The sequence below is a fragment of the Boleophthalmus pectinirostris genome, unplaced genomic scaffold (genome assembly GCF_026225935.1).
Source record: "Boleophthalmus pectinirostris isolate CB_2022bp ecotype Guang Dong unplaced genomic scaffold, ASM2622593v1 HiC_scaffold_4, whole genome shotgun sequence".
In the NCBI taxonomy this organism is placed as follows: Eukaryota; Metazoa; Chordata; class Actinopteri; order Gobiiformes; family Gobiidae; genus Boleophthalmus; species Boleophthalmus pectinirostris.
The window spans coordinates 8457233-8476946 of NW_026571353.1; the positions used below are offsets into that span (position 1 = coordinate 8457233).

Here is a 19714-nt window from a genome sequence, read left to right on the forward strand (position 1 = left end):
TAAATCCACCTGTAATTGAATATATGTAAGGTAGAGCTGTTTTATGTCATACTGTGGAACATTTCAGGCAGAGCAATGGCATATCCATAGAAGCAAAAAGGTGATGGATCCCAAACTAAAACGTTACATAGTACACCTTTAACTACAAAATGGATCCAGTTATGTAATTTTGTATTTATAAAGAGATATGAGATGTTCCCACCAGTATATCAGCTGAACCGTGAATTATGAACATAAATCTTTGCATCCCTAACGGGTGGTCCATCGAGTCACAGTGAAAAATAAAGTTTCAGATAACCTCAATTAGAGCCCCGCATTAAATCTTAGCATCCAAAAGATAATTTAGCCACATGAAGTTTCTGCATGAAGCTGTCACAATGTGAGAATTCAGTTGTGAAATAGCAGCCTTAACAGCTTTCAGCCGACATCTTTGGTACTTGAGTGAAGAAACGGTTGGCCTGGCATTCTTCGACTCCAGTGTAACAGAAGGAGAAGAAGATGAGAAGAAAAGAAGATGGTTCACAATATTCTGGAAAAGGAAGGTTCAGTGGTTCCACCAAAGCGACGTGATGCTCTTCATCACGCAGATTATGAAGGGAAGCAGATCAATGATTTTGTCTCCAGCAGCACCATGTGTTTCTCTGAAGCTCTTGATCTGCCAAAAACATTCTGTACAATTCCCCAGCAGCAGACTGGGCTGATGATGCAGACTTTGAGAAGGTGCTTAAACTGTGCATTCGAGGAAAGTGTCGATGATGTTGCTAAAAGGGGGAGAAGCATATTCAAGATTTTAACTGTAGCCAAACAAAGACTGAAGATCAGAAACACAATCTACTGCAGGAGTCAAAGACACAGCTTTTGTGATGCCAACAAACCACAGTGGAGCTGGACTTTTTGGACTTTCTAAGCAGCTTTTATGGCCTTCTAAGTATTTTTAGTTGTTGTTTTTGCAAGTTTCAGTTTGTGTTTGCAGAATTATTTGAATATGCCTTATTTACTTGGTTCTATGTTAGGCCCTAGAGCAATTTTCAAATGTCTTGAGCCGTCTCTAAATATTAATCAGCATAAAATCTTGACCCAAATATTTTGGCCAGGCATGGAACCAAATGCAAGGCTCTAATCTAGAGAATTTTTTTTGGACCACCCTAATTTTAAAGACATTTTCCCCCATTCAAAAGATGTATTATTAGTGCTACATTGTTAATTGCTATAGCAACAGTCCTAATTTTTCATCATACTGAAATTCATGGATGGTTGCAGTATTTGGCTACTTTCAAAAGCTTGTTTACTTTACTCCATTTCCACAAACAAAACTTGAAATGCTACTGATTGGCAGACAGATTCTCTACACATCAAATCCACATTATTCATTTCACTGAACTCAAACACGTGGACACTCAGTAGTTTTATGGCAAAGGGAGAAAATGACAAAATAAGTTGGGTTTGGTTTGCTAAAAATCCACTTGTGAGGAGTCTGAGGCCACGCCCTCTCTCTGCTGCAGCTCTGGTTAGCCACAAAGCAGTCAAAGACATATTTACCCATAAAAGTACCACAAATATCAGAGCAATGCTTCAAGTCAAGAAGTCATTTTGTATTCCATTTCTACTTCTAAAAGAACCATTCCTCAATACATTCTTAAGTTTAACTCTGACGCTGGCAAGACTCAACATGGTCTAATGGCACCTGTACTCTGCCCTTTAAAAGGTGGTTTATATAATGTCCTGACTGAACACCACTTAAAAAGGTCCTATATTACACAAAAGGGAATCTTGTGAGCTTTGAGTCATGTTATAATGTTGTAACCTGGAGCTGTGTTTTGATTCTTTCCCACATGTTTTACTAGACTGTTTACATCTCCAAAGCTCAAAATGCTCCTCTAAACATGTGTGAATGAAACAAAAACAACTCCAGGTCTGTTTGTGATGAGGAAACAACATTACAACATAGATCAGAAAGTGGTGTACTTTGGACCCTCTAAGGAAGCATTTTGGATACTATTATGTTTTTTTTATAAAGACAGATTGGACCTTTTATAGCCATGTAATGTTGTTCCCTCACCTAAAACACTGCTATATAATTTCATTTGCATATGGTTTGGTAATCATGGATATTAAAGGTTGTATGGAGGATTTATTTTTAGTTTCAAATTGTCAATGAAAGTTTAAAATATCATTACAGAGACGCAGCAGCCTTGACCAAAAAAAAAAAATTAAATAAAAAAAATTAAATCTATCAACTGTGGACATAGTGAGGCCAGATAAACTTTAGCGAATAGATAATGAGGATACCTCATTTTCTATTGGCTGTTAGGTTGTCAATCAAACTCCCTACGTTTCTAGTGTAACTGACTCGTGGCACGCAGGGATTACGTGGTTTATGCAGCAGTTCTTAGAGGCTTTTTCAAACTGTAGCTTCTTCAATTCACACAGTTTGTTGCGAAGGCGGACGAGAATCCACGACCAGTTCGCCGCAAAAGAAAGTCCGTTTTTGAGGTCACTGAAAGAAGAGAAGGGAAAAAGGAGCAAAGCGTGATTCTTGGAAATTCCTTCCAGCTACTGAAGCAGACGAAGGGTCTAAAAACTGACCCGTCGGTCGCCAACTTATTTCTTGAGAGGTCACTTCAACAGTTCTGAACGCGCAGTGGCTGTAAACAAGTGTGATTTCTAGAGTAAGGAGGCGGGAGGAGGCGTTTCTACTGAGGGAGCTGTGGAGGAGGGAGGTGGTGTCACGCATGCACAACATTTGAAATTTCCTTACAAAATCCCTATACAAACTTTAAGTCTTGACATAGAAGGTACTCTATAAAACAAGCAGGATTGTCAAAAGTTTTGAAAAGACTGAAAGGTTACATAGATATAAGACCACATAGTAATACAAAAGAGTACTAGGATTTAATGTTGAAAATCACATTTTATTGTCTAAATTGTGTTTTTAATATCATTGTGCTATTGGAATCAGTAATGAGTTTCAAGTCAATTCCTTAGTGTATGAAATTTTTTTTATCGTGACAACACTACAAAAAAGTCCAGGCTTATTCTGAAATCCTAGACTGAAACCATGTCTGAGTCAAAACAGAGGTAATTCATTCAAAGGAGCAATATGATGCTATTTCCTGATCTAGGTTATAATGTAGTTTCTTTATCACACAAACACAGCAGATTTAGGCTTAGGACTTTGGGTGTTTGCATGCACTAAAGAAATCTGATAATTTTTTCGTGTATTGTTAGAGTAGCTGTTGTATTTTTTAAGACAAAATACAATTGTTTCCTCATCACAACATACCTGGAGTTGTGTTTTGTTTCATTCACATGTTTTACACACAAACCCTGCATATTTATAGCCAGGCAATTTAATTTTTCTCCAGCGACTAGGTCAGGAATCAAAATACAATAGACGGTTCGCAAAAACCCCGGAAGTGCAAGTTCGGGCACCAGTCAATCAGCGAAGAGTGATATATTCAGTGTTGTCAACGATTCCCGAGATCGAGGATTTAAAGTCGGCATAAAGAGAATGTTTGGTGAATTTTATCAAGGGGAAAGATGTTATTGTCCTTCTTCCTACGGGATTTGGTAAAAGCTTAATATACCAGTTATTCCCGTTAGCGGTGCATTACATATGTCACGACCAAATAGCAGTGATTGGTTAAATGATAAAAAGTACCCGCCTACTGTCGAGCGAACGAATCCTAATGATGTGTCAGTCAGGTCAGTATGAAGTTAAATGAAGTAAAACCGGCTGATTAATCAGGCTAGCATATTTAGGTTTCTTCTCTCAAACTAAAAACACACTGTTCCACCTTCTGATAACGCATGGTAATACAAGAAGTGCTCCACTGTGTTTTTAAACTCTGTACACCTTCACTAGAATCATTTGGATCATTTCACCCTTGGAAGTGCACCCGTTTATTGAACAAAAGGTAAAAAGGCAGCTGTTAACATCAAAACAACCACTAGATGACATAATAAGGCAGAATAGAACATTTTGAACTGGAGCCGAGATACAGACAGACTAATAATAAAGGGTTACACAAACACGTGAATAAACAAACCACAACGTCAGGTATGCTCTCGATGAGGTAACAACATTCCAGCACGATTAAAAGCTCCCAAGAGTCCATTAAGTGTAATATAGGACCTTTAAATCTTAATATTGAGGGTATTCCATCAAACAAGTCCAGGCTTATCTGAAATCTGGAGCTGAAACTCCATCACGAGCCTCAAGTCATTCCATGCAAGAAATAAGTCTGGGTTTAACAACCACTAATTCAGGCTTGAGGTTTGAGCCGTGCTTTGTGTACCCTGATTAATCTATTGTAGGAAGAAACATCAGCCGTAATCTTTTGTTCTGACTATAAAAATTTAAGATAATGTTAATAAATTGTAGACTATAGGAATGCATATTATTTGTCCCTTTTAAATAAGGGCAGAGTCCTCAAACATTTCTAAATAGTCTGTGGGAGCACTGTTGGGCAAGTTACTTCAAAACTGTAATACATTATTTATTTATGACTTGTTACTGTCATTTCAAAGTAATTCGTTACATTACAATAGTACTGCATTTAAAATTTAAGGCATTACATTACTCTTGCAGCACTTTAAAGTTACTCTCACCAAAATGACTGAAGATGGTGAACATTTGCACCATATATGGACTGAACCAGGACTGAACCAGGTCTAAACCAGATCTAAACAAGGACTAAACCAGGACTAAACCAGGACTAATCTCGGACTAGAACTTGGAATCTAGGATCGCCCCTGAGAGAACCCTGAGCCCGTGGAACAAGGTGTCTGCAAGGGACAATCGGGCGTCAGCTGCGATTAGCCCCTTGGAGCGAGGAGTTCTGTGCCGGTCCTTTCGCTCATGGTCACCCGACGGTCTATGCAGACGCATCTCTGGCATTTCACCGCCGCTGATATCACAGTGATTTTTGTGAATTTGTATGATAAAAAAACACCACTTCAATCCAAGTTAAAAAAGCATTGTGATGCGCATTACTGACATTTGTACTGAGTAAAATATTACTATTTTTTTCCTTGTAATGCCTTACATTACTGCGTTACAGCAAAAAGCAATGCATTACAGTAATTTGTTACTTTTATAACGCGTGACTCACTGAACACTGTGTGGGAGTATGTGCCTGTATTTGCTAAATGACGATCAATATTTTTACTGTGTATTTTTCTCATTGCAATTACCAATCTCTTCATAAGTCTGGGGCGGCTCTTGAAAGAAAAATCATCTTTTAAACTGTGTTCACAAAGAGACAAGTGATCTAACGCAGGTATGTGAGAACACAAGGTGGAACTTTTGTTTAGTGTTTGTTTAGTCACTGTTAGAAACCAAGCGAAATTAATGTTGTCAGTGAAGGCCAGATTTATACCTGGGTGTTTCTTTGCATTTCAGAGCCAAGTCGGTTAGCCGCACTGATGGGACAGAAGTGAGCCTGCCTTTGCCAAATAAGGCAGTCTTTGAGTTGATCTAACCTCACAGAATACTCCCATTATCTAGTAGTAAATAGATCTGTCACAATAAATACTATATTGACTTTGTTCAATACACGATAGATGGAGCAATAACTTTTAGCTGTACATTTTTATCATGGGGAGTCTTCTTTGTATGAGGAGGAGTTTTTCTTAGATTTCCATACTATAAGGGTTGAAATAAATTTTTTTTTATGACCCATTATAGATACAAAGTACTTAAAGGTCCTATATTATGTGAAACTGACTCTGAGCTTTTTACCATTTTATAATGTTGTTACCTCCTCAAAAATATACCTGGAGTTGTGTTTTGTTTTCATACATATTTGAGTAAACCTTTATTATTAGTTTGTCTACATCTCCCAAGCTCAAAATGCTCTGTTCCACCTTGTGATGTCATGTAGTGGTGCCTCACAGCAAGAAGGTTCCGGATTTGATCCCCAGGTTGCCCAGGCCTTTCTGTCTGGAGTTTAACTACCTAATCTATCACCATATCTGTGTGTTTATGCTGAAAATATACTGCAATACTTCAACTGGTAAGAGTAAGAGTTCTATGCATTTTGAGCTATTATTACTTGTCCAGCCCCTCTCTACTGGTCCCTAAAATCTGTTTATTAGCGGTCCTTAAGAGAAAAAAGGTTTGGGACTCCCTGTATTACCACATGACATCACAAGGTAGAATGTTTCAGTTTCAGAGTCATTCAAAATATGGAGGGTTTGTGTGTTAAACATGTGTAAATGAAACAAAACCCAATTCCAGGTCTGTTTGTGATGAGGAAACTACATACGTAGATCAGACAACAGCGTAATATGGGCCTTTCAATCTTGACAGTTAGGACTTGTCCTGACCAGGTTTATAACTGGGTGTTTCTTACCGTGGCAACTCCACGTCAACTCTGGATTTCCAAAATAATCAGGTGTTAAGCTTAAAGTGCCTATGACAGGTTAGACTACTCATTTTAATAAAACACACTTAAGATCATTATATTTAAGATATTTCCAAAAGCATTCATTCTTGTTTTCCCTATTTTTCCCTATTATGTAAGCTTAAAATTGTACTTCCTGGTTGGGAATCTTAACATCCCTGTAGAGAATTCCATAACTGTCACCTAGAAAATTTCCTCCAATGCACATCTTTATTTTGTTGAATTAATGTTTAATTTAATTTAATGTAAAATATCAGTAAATGTGTAAATTGTCCCAAACTCTTGGATAGAATTCTCCCAGTGAGATGCCAACAATGTTTTAAAACCCTCTACTTCTTGTAATTTTAAACTTATTTTTCAACTTCTCTTCAAAAATTGCTTCTTGATTGGTGTAAAACTATAATTTATATTTACAACGATTGTATCCACTGTTCTTTTTTCGATCATTACCTAAAGCTCATGACCATAGGCTTTGGGTAATGACCGAAAGAACAAGATCGCAGATACAAGTGGTCGAAATGAGTTTCCTCCGCAGAGTGACTGTGCGCTTCCTTAGAAATGGGGTGAGGAGCTCAGTTACACGGGAGGAGCTCATAGTTGAGCCGCTGCTCATCCACGTTGAGAGGAGCAGCTGAGACTCGGGCATCTGTTCCGGATGCCTCCTGGGCTGCGCCTGTGACCCGGCCCGGATAAACGGAAGAAAATGGATGGATATTTAAAACAGGTATTATCTCACCAAATTAAGTAAAAATGACAGAATCATAAAACTCTATAATACTGGATTGGCAACGACCATAAATGGTACCGTATTTTCCACACCATAGGGCGCCCTCGTACACGAATCCACTCGGGTGTCCCAGCGCGACTTCAGTAAACTACAAAGCCGCACCACCCGCAGCGCACGCAAACACACATGGAGCAGACAGCGACCGCACAACGAAAAACACTCGCAGACACACTCAACACTCCACGCGGACGAGGAACAGAACGGAAGAACGAACCGAAAAAGTGAGTGCAATGTGCCACTTCTAGACACAACTGAACAACTGAGTCACACCACAGTGGACACACCAACAATCCAGCGGTCCCAGACAGCACCCTTCCTACACGCCACAACTGAAAAAAGCCCAGAGTCACCGTGAACGCACCAAACAAAGTCCGCCTGAGCCATCTAACTGTTGTGTTTCGCTTGAAGTCCGGTGCGGTTTATTTGTGAAAAAAGTTTGAAAATAGACCAATAAATGACAGTGTGTGTCCTTAGAGTGTCCTTAGAGTGCGGAAAATACGGTAAATGGCCAAACTTTTATATAAAGCTTTTCCACCTCCAAAGCGCTCACACACATTCATACACTAGTACACGCAAAAAAAAAAAAAAAAAAAAAAAAAAATCCCACTGGGGCGAAGTGGGTTAAGTGTCTTCCCCAAGGACACAACGATAGCAATAATGTTTTATGTTGAGAGCTAGAGTCAAACCTCTCACACAGACTGAAATGGATCGTGTTAGGATTTACGTCTCCCGTCTCTCACCGTCGTTGGCGTGGCGGACACAGTCTTGGAGGACGGCGTGCCATTTCTGGTGCTCCTTCTCCGTGGTGACGCAGAAGTAGTGGTGTTTGGCGTACGGGTGCCACAGGACCAGAGGGAACTCGGACGGGCACTTCAGGAACGGAGAGCTGCCAACCTTTGCTTTCACACCTGAGAGAGATCAGCAAAACATCAGACGACACCCTGGTATTACGGGTCAGACAGTGGAGAAAGGGAATATTAAAAGATGCACTGTGTAACTTTTTGGCTGGGGTTGGGTCTGATGTCATTGCTCTGCCTGGAATATTCCACAGTATGACTTAAAACAGCTCTACTTAATGGTTATTCAATTACAGGTGCTTTTATAGCTCAAAAATACCTTGAAAAACAGGCATTCTGACTGTGAGCGGGGTCGCCTTTCCACAGATCTGACCTGTAACTTGGTCATGTTTGGTCTCCATGAAGATATAATGTTTTAACACCATACTGTGAAACATTCCAGACAACGCAATAGCACCTCCACGAAAAAAAAAAAAAAAAAGCATTTGACGGACCCTTCCACCGGAAAAGTTACACAATGCACCTTTAAACTCAATGTCAGAATTTTTATCTTGTTTTGAGATCGTTTTCACATTTGAAACAGGAAACCGACAATGGGGATCAACAATACTGCACACTTTGAAGGCCGCTGTGGTTCTGTAAGTAAAATTCTCATTTGGTTTTCTCATTTACTTTTAAAATTTCAAATATTAAGTGAGAAAGTAAGGAACTCTAAGTAACAAAAAACTGGGACACACCTGAGCTGGGATGGTTGGTAATAAAATTGTGAAAGAGAGCTAAACGTTGTCCTTTCCTGACTCACATGTGTCAGTAATCTGAGGGACTTCGGCAGCTGCATTTTTTTTGCCTTATGTTTATTTTCAAGCATGTTTTTTTGTATTTTAACTAAAAAAAGCACATAATATCGGTCCCTTAGGGTAGCAAATTGATCAAAAATGGGGACAGCTGGGACATTACTTGTACAAAATTAGAGCAAACCAGTTGTTTTGGTTTTGGAGAAATCTGCTGGGACAGGGGACACAGGGCTCAAAACTCAGACTGACCCGGGTAAATAGGGAGGTCTGGTCATCCTACATAAATAACACAGTTGTTTTCAATTCAATTCAATATAAACATTACAAACTTCAAATGTTTTAATAGCTTAGGGCTTTGTAAAGATTCAGAAACAGGTTTTGAACTAAAGGGACAGTCAGGAATTTTGGACATAGGGCCTCATTTCTTAGTGAGCCAGAGTGTTAGAGACGTGCGGAGTTTTTAAAAAAAATATTTCATCCAGTCCTTGTATTTGCAGAGGTCGCTGGTGCTAGGCTAGTGCATGTCAATGGCCATGGTTACCCTGTCACTAAAAACAGTCTTACCCACTCCACAAAATACCCTAAACAAATCTATTATTACACCAGACTGTCCATGTGAATGTCTGTGTTGATAGAATAATTTTAGAAGTAAAAACAACATTGCATTTGACAGATTTATATCTGAGTTGTACTTCCTGATAGAAAGCTCGGCAGCGGCGGACTGATATCACAGTCAGTAAAATTCCGCTGCTGCTGAGAAAATAGTCCCTCAACATGCGACGATTCATGCAATGCAAGGTTAGTTTTATTTCAAATATTATTCTATCAACATAGACATTTACATCAACAGTCTGGTGTAATAACAGATTTGCTTCGGGTGTTTTGTGGAGTGGGTAAGACTGTTTTTAGCGGCAGGATAACTATGGCCATTGACATGCACTAGCCTAGCACCAGCGACCTCTGCAAATACAAGGACTGGATGGAATATTTAAAAAAGTGTCTCCATACATCTGTAACACTCTGGCTCACTAGGAAACGAGTTCCTATGTCCAAAATTCCGGACTGCCCCTTTAAATTGCAGGGTTTAGGCTCCATCAAGTGTGTATTGAAGATCATTTTGCATATTATAAAGCAGCCAGAAATGTGAGGGTATTATAACTGCTCAAAACAAGATAAATATTCCAACTGTATTTTTTTTTTCTTCCATAAATTTCCGTTAATGTTTCAGGAGAAGAGATATTAGATTCTTGGTTTCAGTTTTATAAGAGGCTTTAATTTCACAAGAGGTTGGTGACGTTTTGAAATTTGAGGCTTAATTAAGGAGACGGCAAATCTTTCATCATTAAGGCCTGAAGCTGAAAATATTACAAACTGATATCTACAGTATTATAGTATTGTAAAAGTATCTATGTGTATTCATTGGAGTTGGTTCAACCTGTAGCAGAAACTTGAACCACTATTTTCGATGAAGCTTTGGCAAGTTCACACACATTTGCTGTAATTTGTGGATTCTGCCTGGCAACATTTTTTGCTCCACCCTTTAAGTACACTACTTTTATGCTTTCAGTTATTCTCAGAGACAGCTTTGCAACCTGAGAAGAAAGAATTGTGAAATCCAATGCATCCAATGTTTTATTTAATTTATGTAATTTTTTTTTTGTCTGAATTGTGTGGAACATTTTGCATTTTAATATCATATATTCTGTACCTTCAATGTCAACTTTTCAAAAACAAAATATGCCAAAAAAATACTCAAGTCTCCTCAATTAAGCCTTAATATTCCGTGTTAAAGGTGCACAATATAATTTTCATGCCCGTCTCCATGGAGATGTCATCGCTTTACCAGGAGTGTTCCACAGTATAGCATTATCTATTGTAGTTCCACTGAGACAAACAGGTGACTCAGGCCAAATTACAGGGCAGATCTGTGGGGAGGCGGGCCCACTCACAGCAAGAGAGCGTGTTCGAAAGCATCAGTGGCTTTCCTAAACAACAAAAACATCTGTTCTTGAATGAATGAACGATAAATAGAAACATATTGTGGAGCGTTCCCGGCAAAGTAATAGCATCGCCATGGAGACAAGCGGGAAATTTACACAGTGCACCTTTACGTTGACAGTGTTCATGTGATTAATGTAAAATTATACAAATTTAAACCCAATTCTTCCAGTGTTAAATAGAAAGTAAAAGAGATAAAAGACTGGTAGAACAATCTTGGATGAGAAGTCACACAGTAGGAGATGGTTAGAAAGAAGATGCTGATTTTCCGACGAGAACCATGTGATTTCATAGATTTTAAGTGAATTTATCTCAACCATAGCTGTGCACAAAAACAGCCTTGACCTGGGCTGGATGAGTCTTCATTGACATTCCCCTCTATCAATAAATAAAGTCAGATACACACGTTAGCCTAAAATAATCACTGTAATAAATAAATACAATTACACAAAACAAAACAATATTCAGAAGAAATGCAAATAATTAACTTGATTTGAGTAGATTTTAATGTCTTTGTTAAAATATTTTTAATAGGCCTGCTGCATAAGACCCTGTACCTGATTTTTTCCCATATATTTCAGCATTGCCCCAGTACAGATATTATAAACAGTTCTTCAGGTCAAAAGAAGTCCACTGTGTAATATATGGATGTAATAATAAACAGTTTTAGTGTCTGATAATCAGGAAGTGCACTGTTAGCAGGCTAGTTTTTGTTAGCCTTTTTGTTGAAGGAAAAACTCTACTCTAGAATCAGAAAGTGGGAAATTTTGCTTATGAACTCTTCGTGGTGGATAATTAGGATGCTCGGAATGCATAAAGTGAGGAATAACTTTGGATCACTGCAAATAACTAGTTCTGTTTTTTCCAGGTTTTTGAGGCTTGAAAATCAGATACAGCGCCTTTAATTGAAGCAGAATTATTATTTCTGTCTTTATACATATATTTTTTGTATTTTTAAATAATAATAATACATTTATACACTTTTACTTATATTCAATCAAAATATTATCAAATTGATGTGCTTTTATTTGGTTTTATCTGTTCACCATAGGGATGCACCGATACCAATACTGGTATCAACTCTCAACCTGGTACTTTAATATACTCGTACTTGTTAAACATTTGTTGATACCATGCACCGATTCCACTATTACATGAAATATTACACAGTATCCTGGTATCCGAGCAAGCAACAGGCGCATCACGCTCCACTATTGCGTGACTCCTATGAGAATTATTTACATCACAGCGGTAGCCAACAAAAATAAGTGACTGTACATGAGTGAAATGAATGTTAAATAAAGAACACTCTGAAAAGTTTAACATGAACCATCTCCAACGATATGTGCACAGGACAGACTCACCATGAGCAGCACATGCCTGTCACAGAAAGAACACCCATATTCCACTCAGTATGTAGTCATGTATGCAAATTAGCCATGTGGTTTTAAGTGTAAAACGTAAACAAATATGCGCAAAGCTGCATTAAACACATTATAATATCATGGTTGTTTGTATTTTTCCTGGTTTATTAAATGTATTAATTATATAATTTTTGCACTTGCACATTTGTAAGATTATGTCAAGAAACTGGGATATTACATTTGATCATGTACACAGAGATATTCGTGTCCTGGTTTCTCAGCACACATGTAAACAGCATATCTCGAATACTGCCATAACCAGGATATGGCTAATAACCGCTGACACTGATGTGCATGTAAACACACTATGTTCATGGAGGTGGGGGTTAAAGTATCGATATTGGTACTCACTAAGTACAGAAATGATTATACTCATACACGTAGTTTTTAAAAAAAGTGGCATCGGTGCATCCCTACTTCACAATATTAAGCAGTTTGTTTGGGTGGATAAAAAATGGGGAAAATAAACCAACAAAAAATAAATATTGTGTCTACTGTAATGTCAACCAAGAATACACATACTTTTGTCAAACTCTGACAGAATAAAGTATCAAAAAAAGAAAAGAAAATCTATAGTCAAAACTACTCAAATCAAGATGCATGTTACGAATGAAACATATTTGACCTAGGTTAGAAACACAAGATTGTGTTTGAAAATAAACTCTTCCTCCCTGGTCCTTACCTGGCAGGCTGTTGCTGATCAGCTCCAGATACTGCTCCATAGACGTCAGCACTTTGTACCCGGCACAGTTGATGGTCCCTTTGGGCTGCCCGTGTTTGTCATGGGACTGGAACCAAAACACACAACAAAAATCTATTACTCACACTTCATCTAAAATCAACACTGAAAAGACAACACAGCAAAAACCAACACTGAAAAAATTCAACACCTACAGGGAGGCAAAAGTACAAATACAAGGGCAAAAAGTTACTTGGGTAAAAGTATCACATGAAGAAATCTGCTTACGTAAAATATTAAAATATCTGTTTAAAAACATACTTAAAGAGTAAAAAGTAAATGTGTTTTGCAGAGATTTTTAGAACAATTAAAAGGATGAAATTTAATGCTTTTGAAAAAGAATTTAGCTGATTTTAAGTGATTAAATTTATTTCTTATTTTTTCTAGTATTTTTTTCTTTTTCATGTATCTGGTTTGCTCAAAGTTGGGACATTAACTCAAATTAATGAGCTAAAAAAATAAACACTGCTTTTTCAACAGGTCTCAAATCATAAAGAAAAGTATTTTTTTACTTTTCAGTCCAGATTTAAAATGCAGTGGAGTAGAAAGTACAGATATCTGCTCTCAAATGTAGTGAAGTAAAAGTAAAGAGTATACAATGTAAAAATGTAAAATGTACTTAAGTACAGATACATAAAATTTGTACTTCAGTCTTGTACTTCATCAATGCTGATTATTACACACTGAATATACATATATATTGCACTTCATGTCTATTATTTAAATGATTTGACTAAAACTAAATATTGATATTTTAGCAGTTTTGACCTACTTAGCATTTAGTCATGAGGTGTAGAAACAGTGATTTATCTGAAATGTATTTTATTTTGCACAATCTTGGAAACGACTGATTTATCATTTTGATTCTGTTTAGGGTTATTGTTTCAAAAAGAGTTCATGTTGCACATTTAAAACTTAAACACAAAAAATATGGAGTGAGACTGAAATATGAACTCAATAAATATATAAATAAATATAAGAATCACATCCACCTCAGAACATACTGTATTTGTAGAAATCTAAACTCCAGAGTGAGTAGGTTTCAGACATAAAAACGGGATACTGATCTATGCCACATAAATAAAATAAATCTGTTCATTGTGTATTAAAGCTAAAAACAAAACTGTTTTCGTTTTTCAGTACTATACAGGGAGTGTAGAATGCACTCACCGATTTGCTTTCGTAAACATTGATGTTGTAACAGTCTGGCACAAGCAGAAAACGGTTCCTCCATTTTTTATTGTCCTCTTGGAACTGGAAGATGGAGCCGGAGAAGATGGACTTGTTCTCTAAAGGAATCTGAAGAAAAAAAGGATTCTTTTTATTATCAACATAAAACAGAGTAACTATTAAATACAAATGTTTCAACAAGTAACATAACATGGAGTGCAGAACACATCAAACACATGGTCCAGCCTTGTCCAAGGTAACATTTAGAGAAACTCTGATTACAGTTACAATGTTGTTGGGATTTTAAAGTTAGTTTAGTAATGTGCATGTTCAAACAATATCCAGCGTTTTGATAATTCAACAAGTTATGTATTAACATTGTTATTTTAAAAATGATCTTTTAGGCCAACAATTTGATTTTAATTACAAATGGAACTTGAATCAATGATTGTATTTGTTTTAATGGTGACGTCTACTCCTGTCAGACTGTGTTAAAGCACAGAGTCAACAAGTCTGCAAATTTACAACTACTATTGCTGTCACAGCTGCCCTGGGGCATACTGACTGAAGCGAGGCTACCAATCTGTGCCATCAGCCCCTCCCACCACCACCAACACTCATGCACACTTTCTGTAAGTGTCTTGCCTAAGGACACAACAACAGCATTTTTGCCACTGGCACCCAACTGCGGCACCTGGAATTCCAAGTACAAACCCGATCTGACCCTGCTTAACTTCTGAGCTGTGGTGAGTCAGGCTTTGACAGGGAGGTTTTGTGCCTGTAAACACACTCCACAAGTCTGATCAAATTCTTATCACATTTTACTGACCACTGTTTCTTCTATAAACAATCGTGATATTAACATTTACCATCTCAACACCCCACAGCGCCCACGTACCTTCCGATGCAGTAGCTGAGGCTGGGGCCCTCCTCCTCCCTCGATGTCGAAGCGCACTTTGTTGAATAGGGCCACAGGGTACTGTTGTTCATACAGCCTGCCCAGCTCCCCCATCACCTCCGCTGTCCGCGCTGGAACAAAAAAAAAAGTACACAGTGTGGCATTAAAAGACCAGCAAGACAAATTACTTATGTCAACACTTAAACTCCGCACTGTAAACACAAAGAGGAACGAGGCCTTAAAAGACTTTCTATTTGAAGTTTATCAGAGGGACTAAGTGACTAAACGCATTATAATGATCTATGTTTATGGTGCAAAAAACGAGAAAGAGATTCATCTGGTTTGAATGAATAGAAGTATGGACACTGCATTCAATAGGGCCTTTTCAAAGTAAATATTTAAAAAAAATGTATTAGTTTATACAAAAATAAAATTAAAAATTACTATGTTTTTTTTTTTTGTTTTTTTTAAATAAAGTTGGGTTACCTGGCCAACAATATACAAACCACATTAATAGGACTATAGTTAATTTACATCAGCATATCTGTATTCTGTATTATTTTTCACTGTAGAATTGACAGTTTTGCATTTTAAATTTTGTCGCAACACTGATAAAAAAACGTTATCTTAAACCACATCAGCTACTCTTGGTATCAGTCGATATCTAGGTTAAGAGTTGATGTAACAAGACTATTTACTGGTTATAGTTGGTCTAGAAAGTCACATGATGTTTGGACTTTTATTTACACAAAGTTGTTCAGTTCTGTCGTGACTCACTTAAAAGATAAATAACACGTCCATAACACATTAGGATCAGTTTTGTCTTATTTTATTTTTGCTTAAAGGAAAGAAATGCTGTTTTCAGTTTCTGTGCTGGTATTGGTTGATATCGGGGGTCTGCTATTTAAAGAATCCAGCTTATTTAGTTCCGATACCGATATTGATACTTTGGCTTCACATGTCTGCCGATACCCAAAATGAACCAATACCAGTGCAAGGACAGAAAATGGCACAAATCCAACTGTGTTATGCAGCTGTTATTAATTCATCAAATCACTAAAGAAGAACTTACTATGAATAAAAGCATTAACATTAAGAGATGTTCTGGGTCAAAGTGAGTCAGAAAATAGAGGAGAGAGAGAAAAGAAAGAAAAGTGAGGCGAGAGAGAGAGAGAGAGAAACAGATATCCAATCCAGCAAAATGTTCAGTATCGGCACCGATATTTGATACCAGTATCCTATCCAGTAGCATCCCTACTAGAGGTGTGCAAAAATATTGATTGATTGATAAATGATGTATCGAGACTGTCAATTAGTCTTTTTTGTTTTGAAACTCGTTGACATTTTCACTGTTTTTATGATTAAAATGGGTGTGTTTCTGATTAACTTTGCACAAGAAGTGGTTTAGTTTAGTTTAAAACCAGTGTGGTTTTCTTGAACTGGAAGTGGTTTTATTTAGGGCTGTCGCAATAACCGCATAAATGAATCACCACGCGGTACTAAGAGGTCCACCGCGGTGAATGCTGGGACACCGCGATCATCGTACGTGACCACGTGACCCGACCCAGAGTCCTGCACAGGTCCAGAGACCCGCACCCGCCCGGGCCCGATAATATTCCACCCATTACCGCCCGTGCCCGTGATAACCCGTGATAACCCAGGACTAACCCAGGACTAACCCAGGACTAACCCAGGACTAACCCAGGACTAACCCAGGACTAACCCAGGACTAAGGTGCGCCCATGAAGACCGTGCGTGTCAGCAGGCGAAAGGACCGCCGCTGCTCCATGCCACATGGATCGATTGATCACGCTTTGTGGACAGCCTGCTCCACGTGCTCTCTTAAGTCCGCAGGACTCTGACCTGAGCTGCCACAGTGAGAGCTGGAGAGATGCAGCGGCACTTGTTCCAAAGCCAAATGTTACTTCTCCCCCCCAGCACACACTATATCCACATGACAACCAAGGTACATGTGCTTCTGCACAACAAGCGCATCATCAGAGAGAGTTTTCAGTGCCGCCGGGGGATGGGGGGTGGAGGAGGGGGTATGATATCAATGCATACTGCGCTGTTGAGCAGCTATACCGCACCTCAGGAGAAATTCCCTAACCACAATAGCCCTAGTTTTATTGAACCGGATCGAATCAATTTGAAATACATCGTATCAAATCGAAAGTGCACTGTGCCATGGTGTTGTATCAGAAGTGAAAAAGTTCAATGAATCCCTAATCACTGCAGGGTATTTGAGGCATGCACACATATTTTATATGTAACCTCTTGGTTGTGGTGTCCGTCTGCTTGTTTCCATGGATATGTCATTGCTCTGCCTGGAATGTTCCACAGTATGACATTATACAGCCCTACTTTACATTTATTAGATTACAGGTGGAGTTATGGCTCAAAAATACCTAGAAAAACAGGTATTCTGACCGTGAATGGGGTCGCCTCTCCACAGATCTGACCTGTAACTTGGTCTGGTTTGTTCTCCGTGAAGATAGAAAGGTTTAATAGCATTTTGACAAACATTCCAGACAAAGCAAAAGCATCTCTCCCTCTACCAGAAAAGTTACTCAAGACACTTTAAACACAACACTGATTACACAAGATGAGATTGTGGAGAGATGAGTAGCTGCACTCGCACTTGCTTCACAGTAAGGAGGTTGCAGGTTTGACCCTTGAGCCTTATGTGCGGAGTTTGCATATTCTCTGTGTGTCTAGGCTGGCTTCCTTAACCCAAAAAAAAACCCCCCCCCAAAAAAAAAACACTCTTTGGACAATAGAATGTAATTTTCAACATTAAATAATAGTACTTTCTTTTATATTCCCAGTTGTTCTGTCTTGTGAATGTGACTTTTTTGTATCAATACTTGCTGAAATTAGTATTTAGTTTCAATACTAGTTTTAGTACAATTTCCGATAATTGTGACAACACTACTCCTGACAGATTGCCCCAGCGGTCACTCTGAATACCACAGTTTGTTTTCTTTGTATTTTAAATGAAAAATGGTTGGCTGTCCTACGTATATTTTTAAATCTAATCAGAGCCAATAGAACATACTTTTACATTATGTCTTAATCCTAAAAGTAGGTCAGTGTATCTGTATCTGTATGTTGGATTGTTGTTGGCACGCTGCCCTCTCCCTGGGTCTGACCTCAAAGGCTTCAGGGACTTTTTATGTGGGAACTGTTTGGTTAAAGTCAAACATAAGCAGAGAGGAGAGAGAGAGGAGAGAGAGGAGAGAGGAGGGTGGCCTTTCAGAGCCGAGTTCCTGCAGTTCTTATCAGAGCTCACATCATGTCAGGCCTGTAAAGTCTTTTCTCTCCAGAGGTTTACTCAGATTGGGATCATAATGGCACCAATATAAATACTGTGAGTGTAATTTACTAGCAGCATGCACGCTTCTACTTCGTTTCAATACAGGTTAACTAATCTCTTATTCATTAATCAGGCAGAATCATACTATATCAAATTTTGTAGTTTGTATTTTGATCATAACAGCGGAAATCAGCTGTAGAGTCCCCCAGGCTGGAAAATCCCCCAGAATTGTACCCTTTATGAAACCAAGTTAGTTAATCCATATATACTAGGATGTAACAATATCCAAATCTCACAATATGATATCGTCACGATACAAACCACGCGATATCGTGGGAAAGCTCATGATATGGCGGGGAGGCTCATGATTAAGGATATAACAATACTAAATCTCTCTGTATGATATTTTCACAATATGCATCTCACAGTAGGATATTTATTGCAAAATCTTAAAATCTTAAAATGCCTTAACAAGATTTAATCCAAAGAACTAAGACTTGAAAGTGCTTATGTAGTTCCCTCTGTCTTTTTTAGCTATTGCTGCATCATAACTCTTAATTTAAGCAAAGAAATTCGATATATTGTGGTCCATGATATTATTGTGAGAACTTTGACAATACAATATTCGGTTACTGCAACAACAAAAAACCATGATATATATTATATTAATAACACAACATGCAAGTTACAGAATCATCTCAACACATTTGTTCATGTTCAGCATAAGTAAGTATTCTGATTTGGGAGAAAATAATTTATATTTCTTCCAAATCAACAGTTATAGATGCTATGGGACATGGGGAAGAAGAAAAAAAAAATTAAAGTAGAATTTCACAGTGAACTTTTGCGACCAAATCAGGATTATATTGATATTACAAACTGAAAAAATGTGTGCCGCTTCAGGAAGATCAGTAAAATTACATAAACAAGGCCCAACATGTGGTCTGGCTACATTCATTTTATTATGATATAGAATGCTGATTTTCTAACTCAAAACATCACAGTGACTAAAGGCTGGCGAGAATGTCCTGGGCACAGCAGTTACCCGTGTGCCGCCCAAGAGAAGTGGAAGCCCGGAAGGAGGAGGGAGACGTTCCCGCCAAGAGAACGGGACGCTTGAGTTGGGACTTTCAAGCCAGAGGGACGTTTGAGTCAGTATCCATAACAGCAGTAGCCACAGTGGTGGAAGAAGCACTCAAAAATAATACTCAAAATGGAAAAGCAAGCCCGCACATGGTCAGAATTCATGTTTTTAAGATAATTTTTTGAAGTATAAAACACTTGTAAATGAATTAATGCAAATACAGAAGTTTATTTGCCGACTGTGGAACATTCCAAGCAAAGACATAACATCTTCACGAAGACAAGCAAGTAGTGGACCCTC

The 19714-nt window shown here is 38.1% G+C and overlaps 1 protein-coding gene across 1 annotated transcript in view; it reads right to left on the reverse strand.

Moving 5' to 3' along the window:
- The window catches only part of niban2b (niban apoptosis regulator 2b), an 85840-nt gene that overhangs the window by 25419 nt on the left and 40707 nt on the right, over positions 1 to 19714 (reverse strand). Inside the window, exons 2-6 of the mRNA XM_055161485.1 lie at positions 15015 to 15145; positions 14117 to 14245; positions 12890 to 12995; positions 11129 to 11161; positions 7935 to 8102 (exon numbers count right to left, since the gene is read on the reverse strand). Of these exons, the coding sequence (XP_055017460.1) occupies positions 7935 to 8102; positions 11129 to 11161; positions 12890 to 12995; positions 14117 to 14245; positions 15015 to 15145 (567 nt within the window). The remainder of the gene's footprint in view (positions 1 to 7934; positions 8103 to 11128; positions 11162 to 12889; positions 12996 to 14116; positions 14246 to 15014; positions 15146 to 19714) is intronic.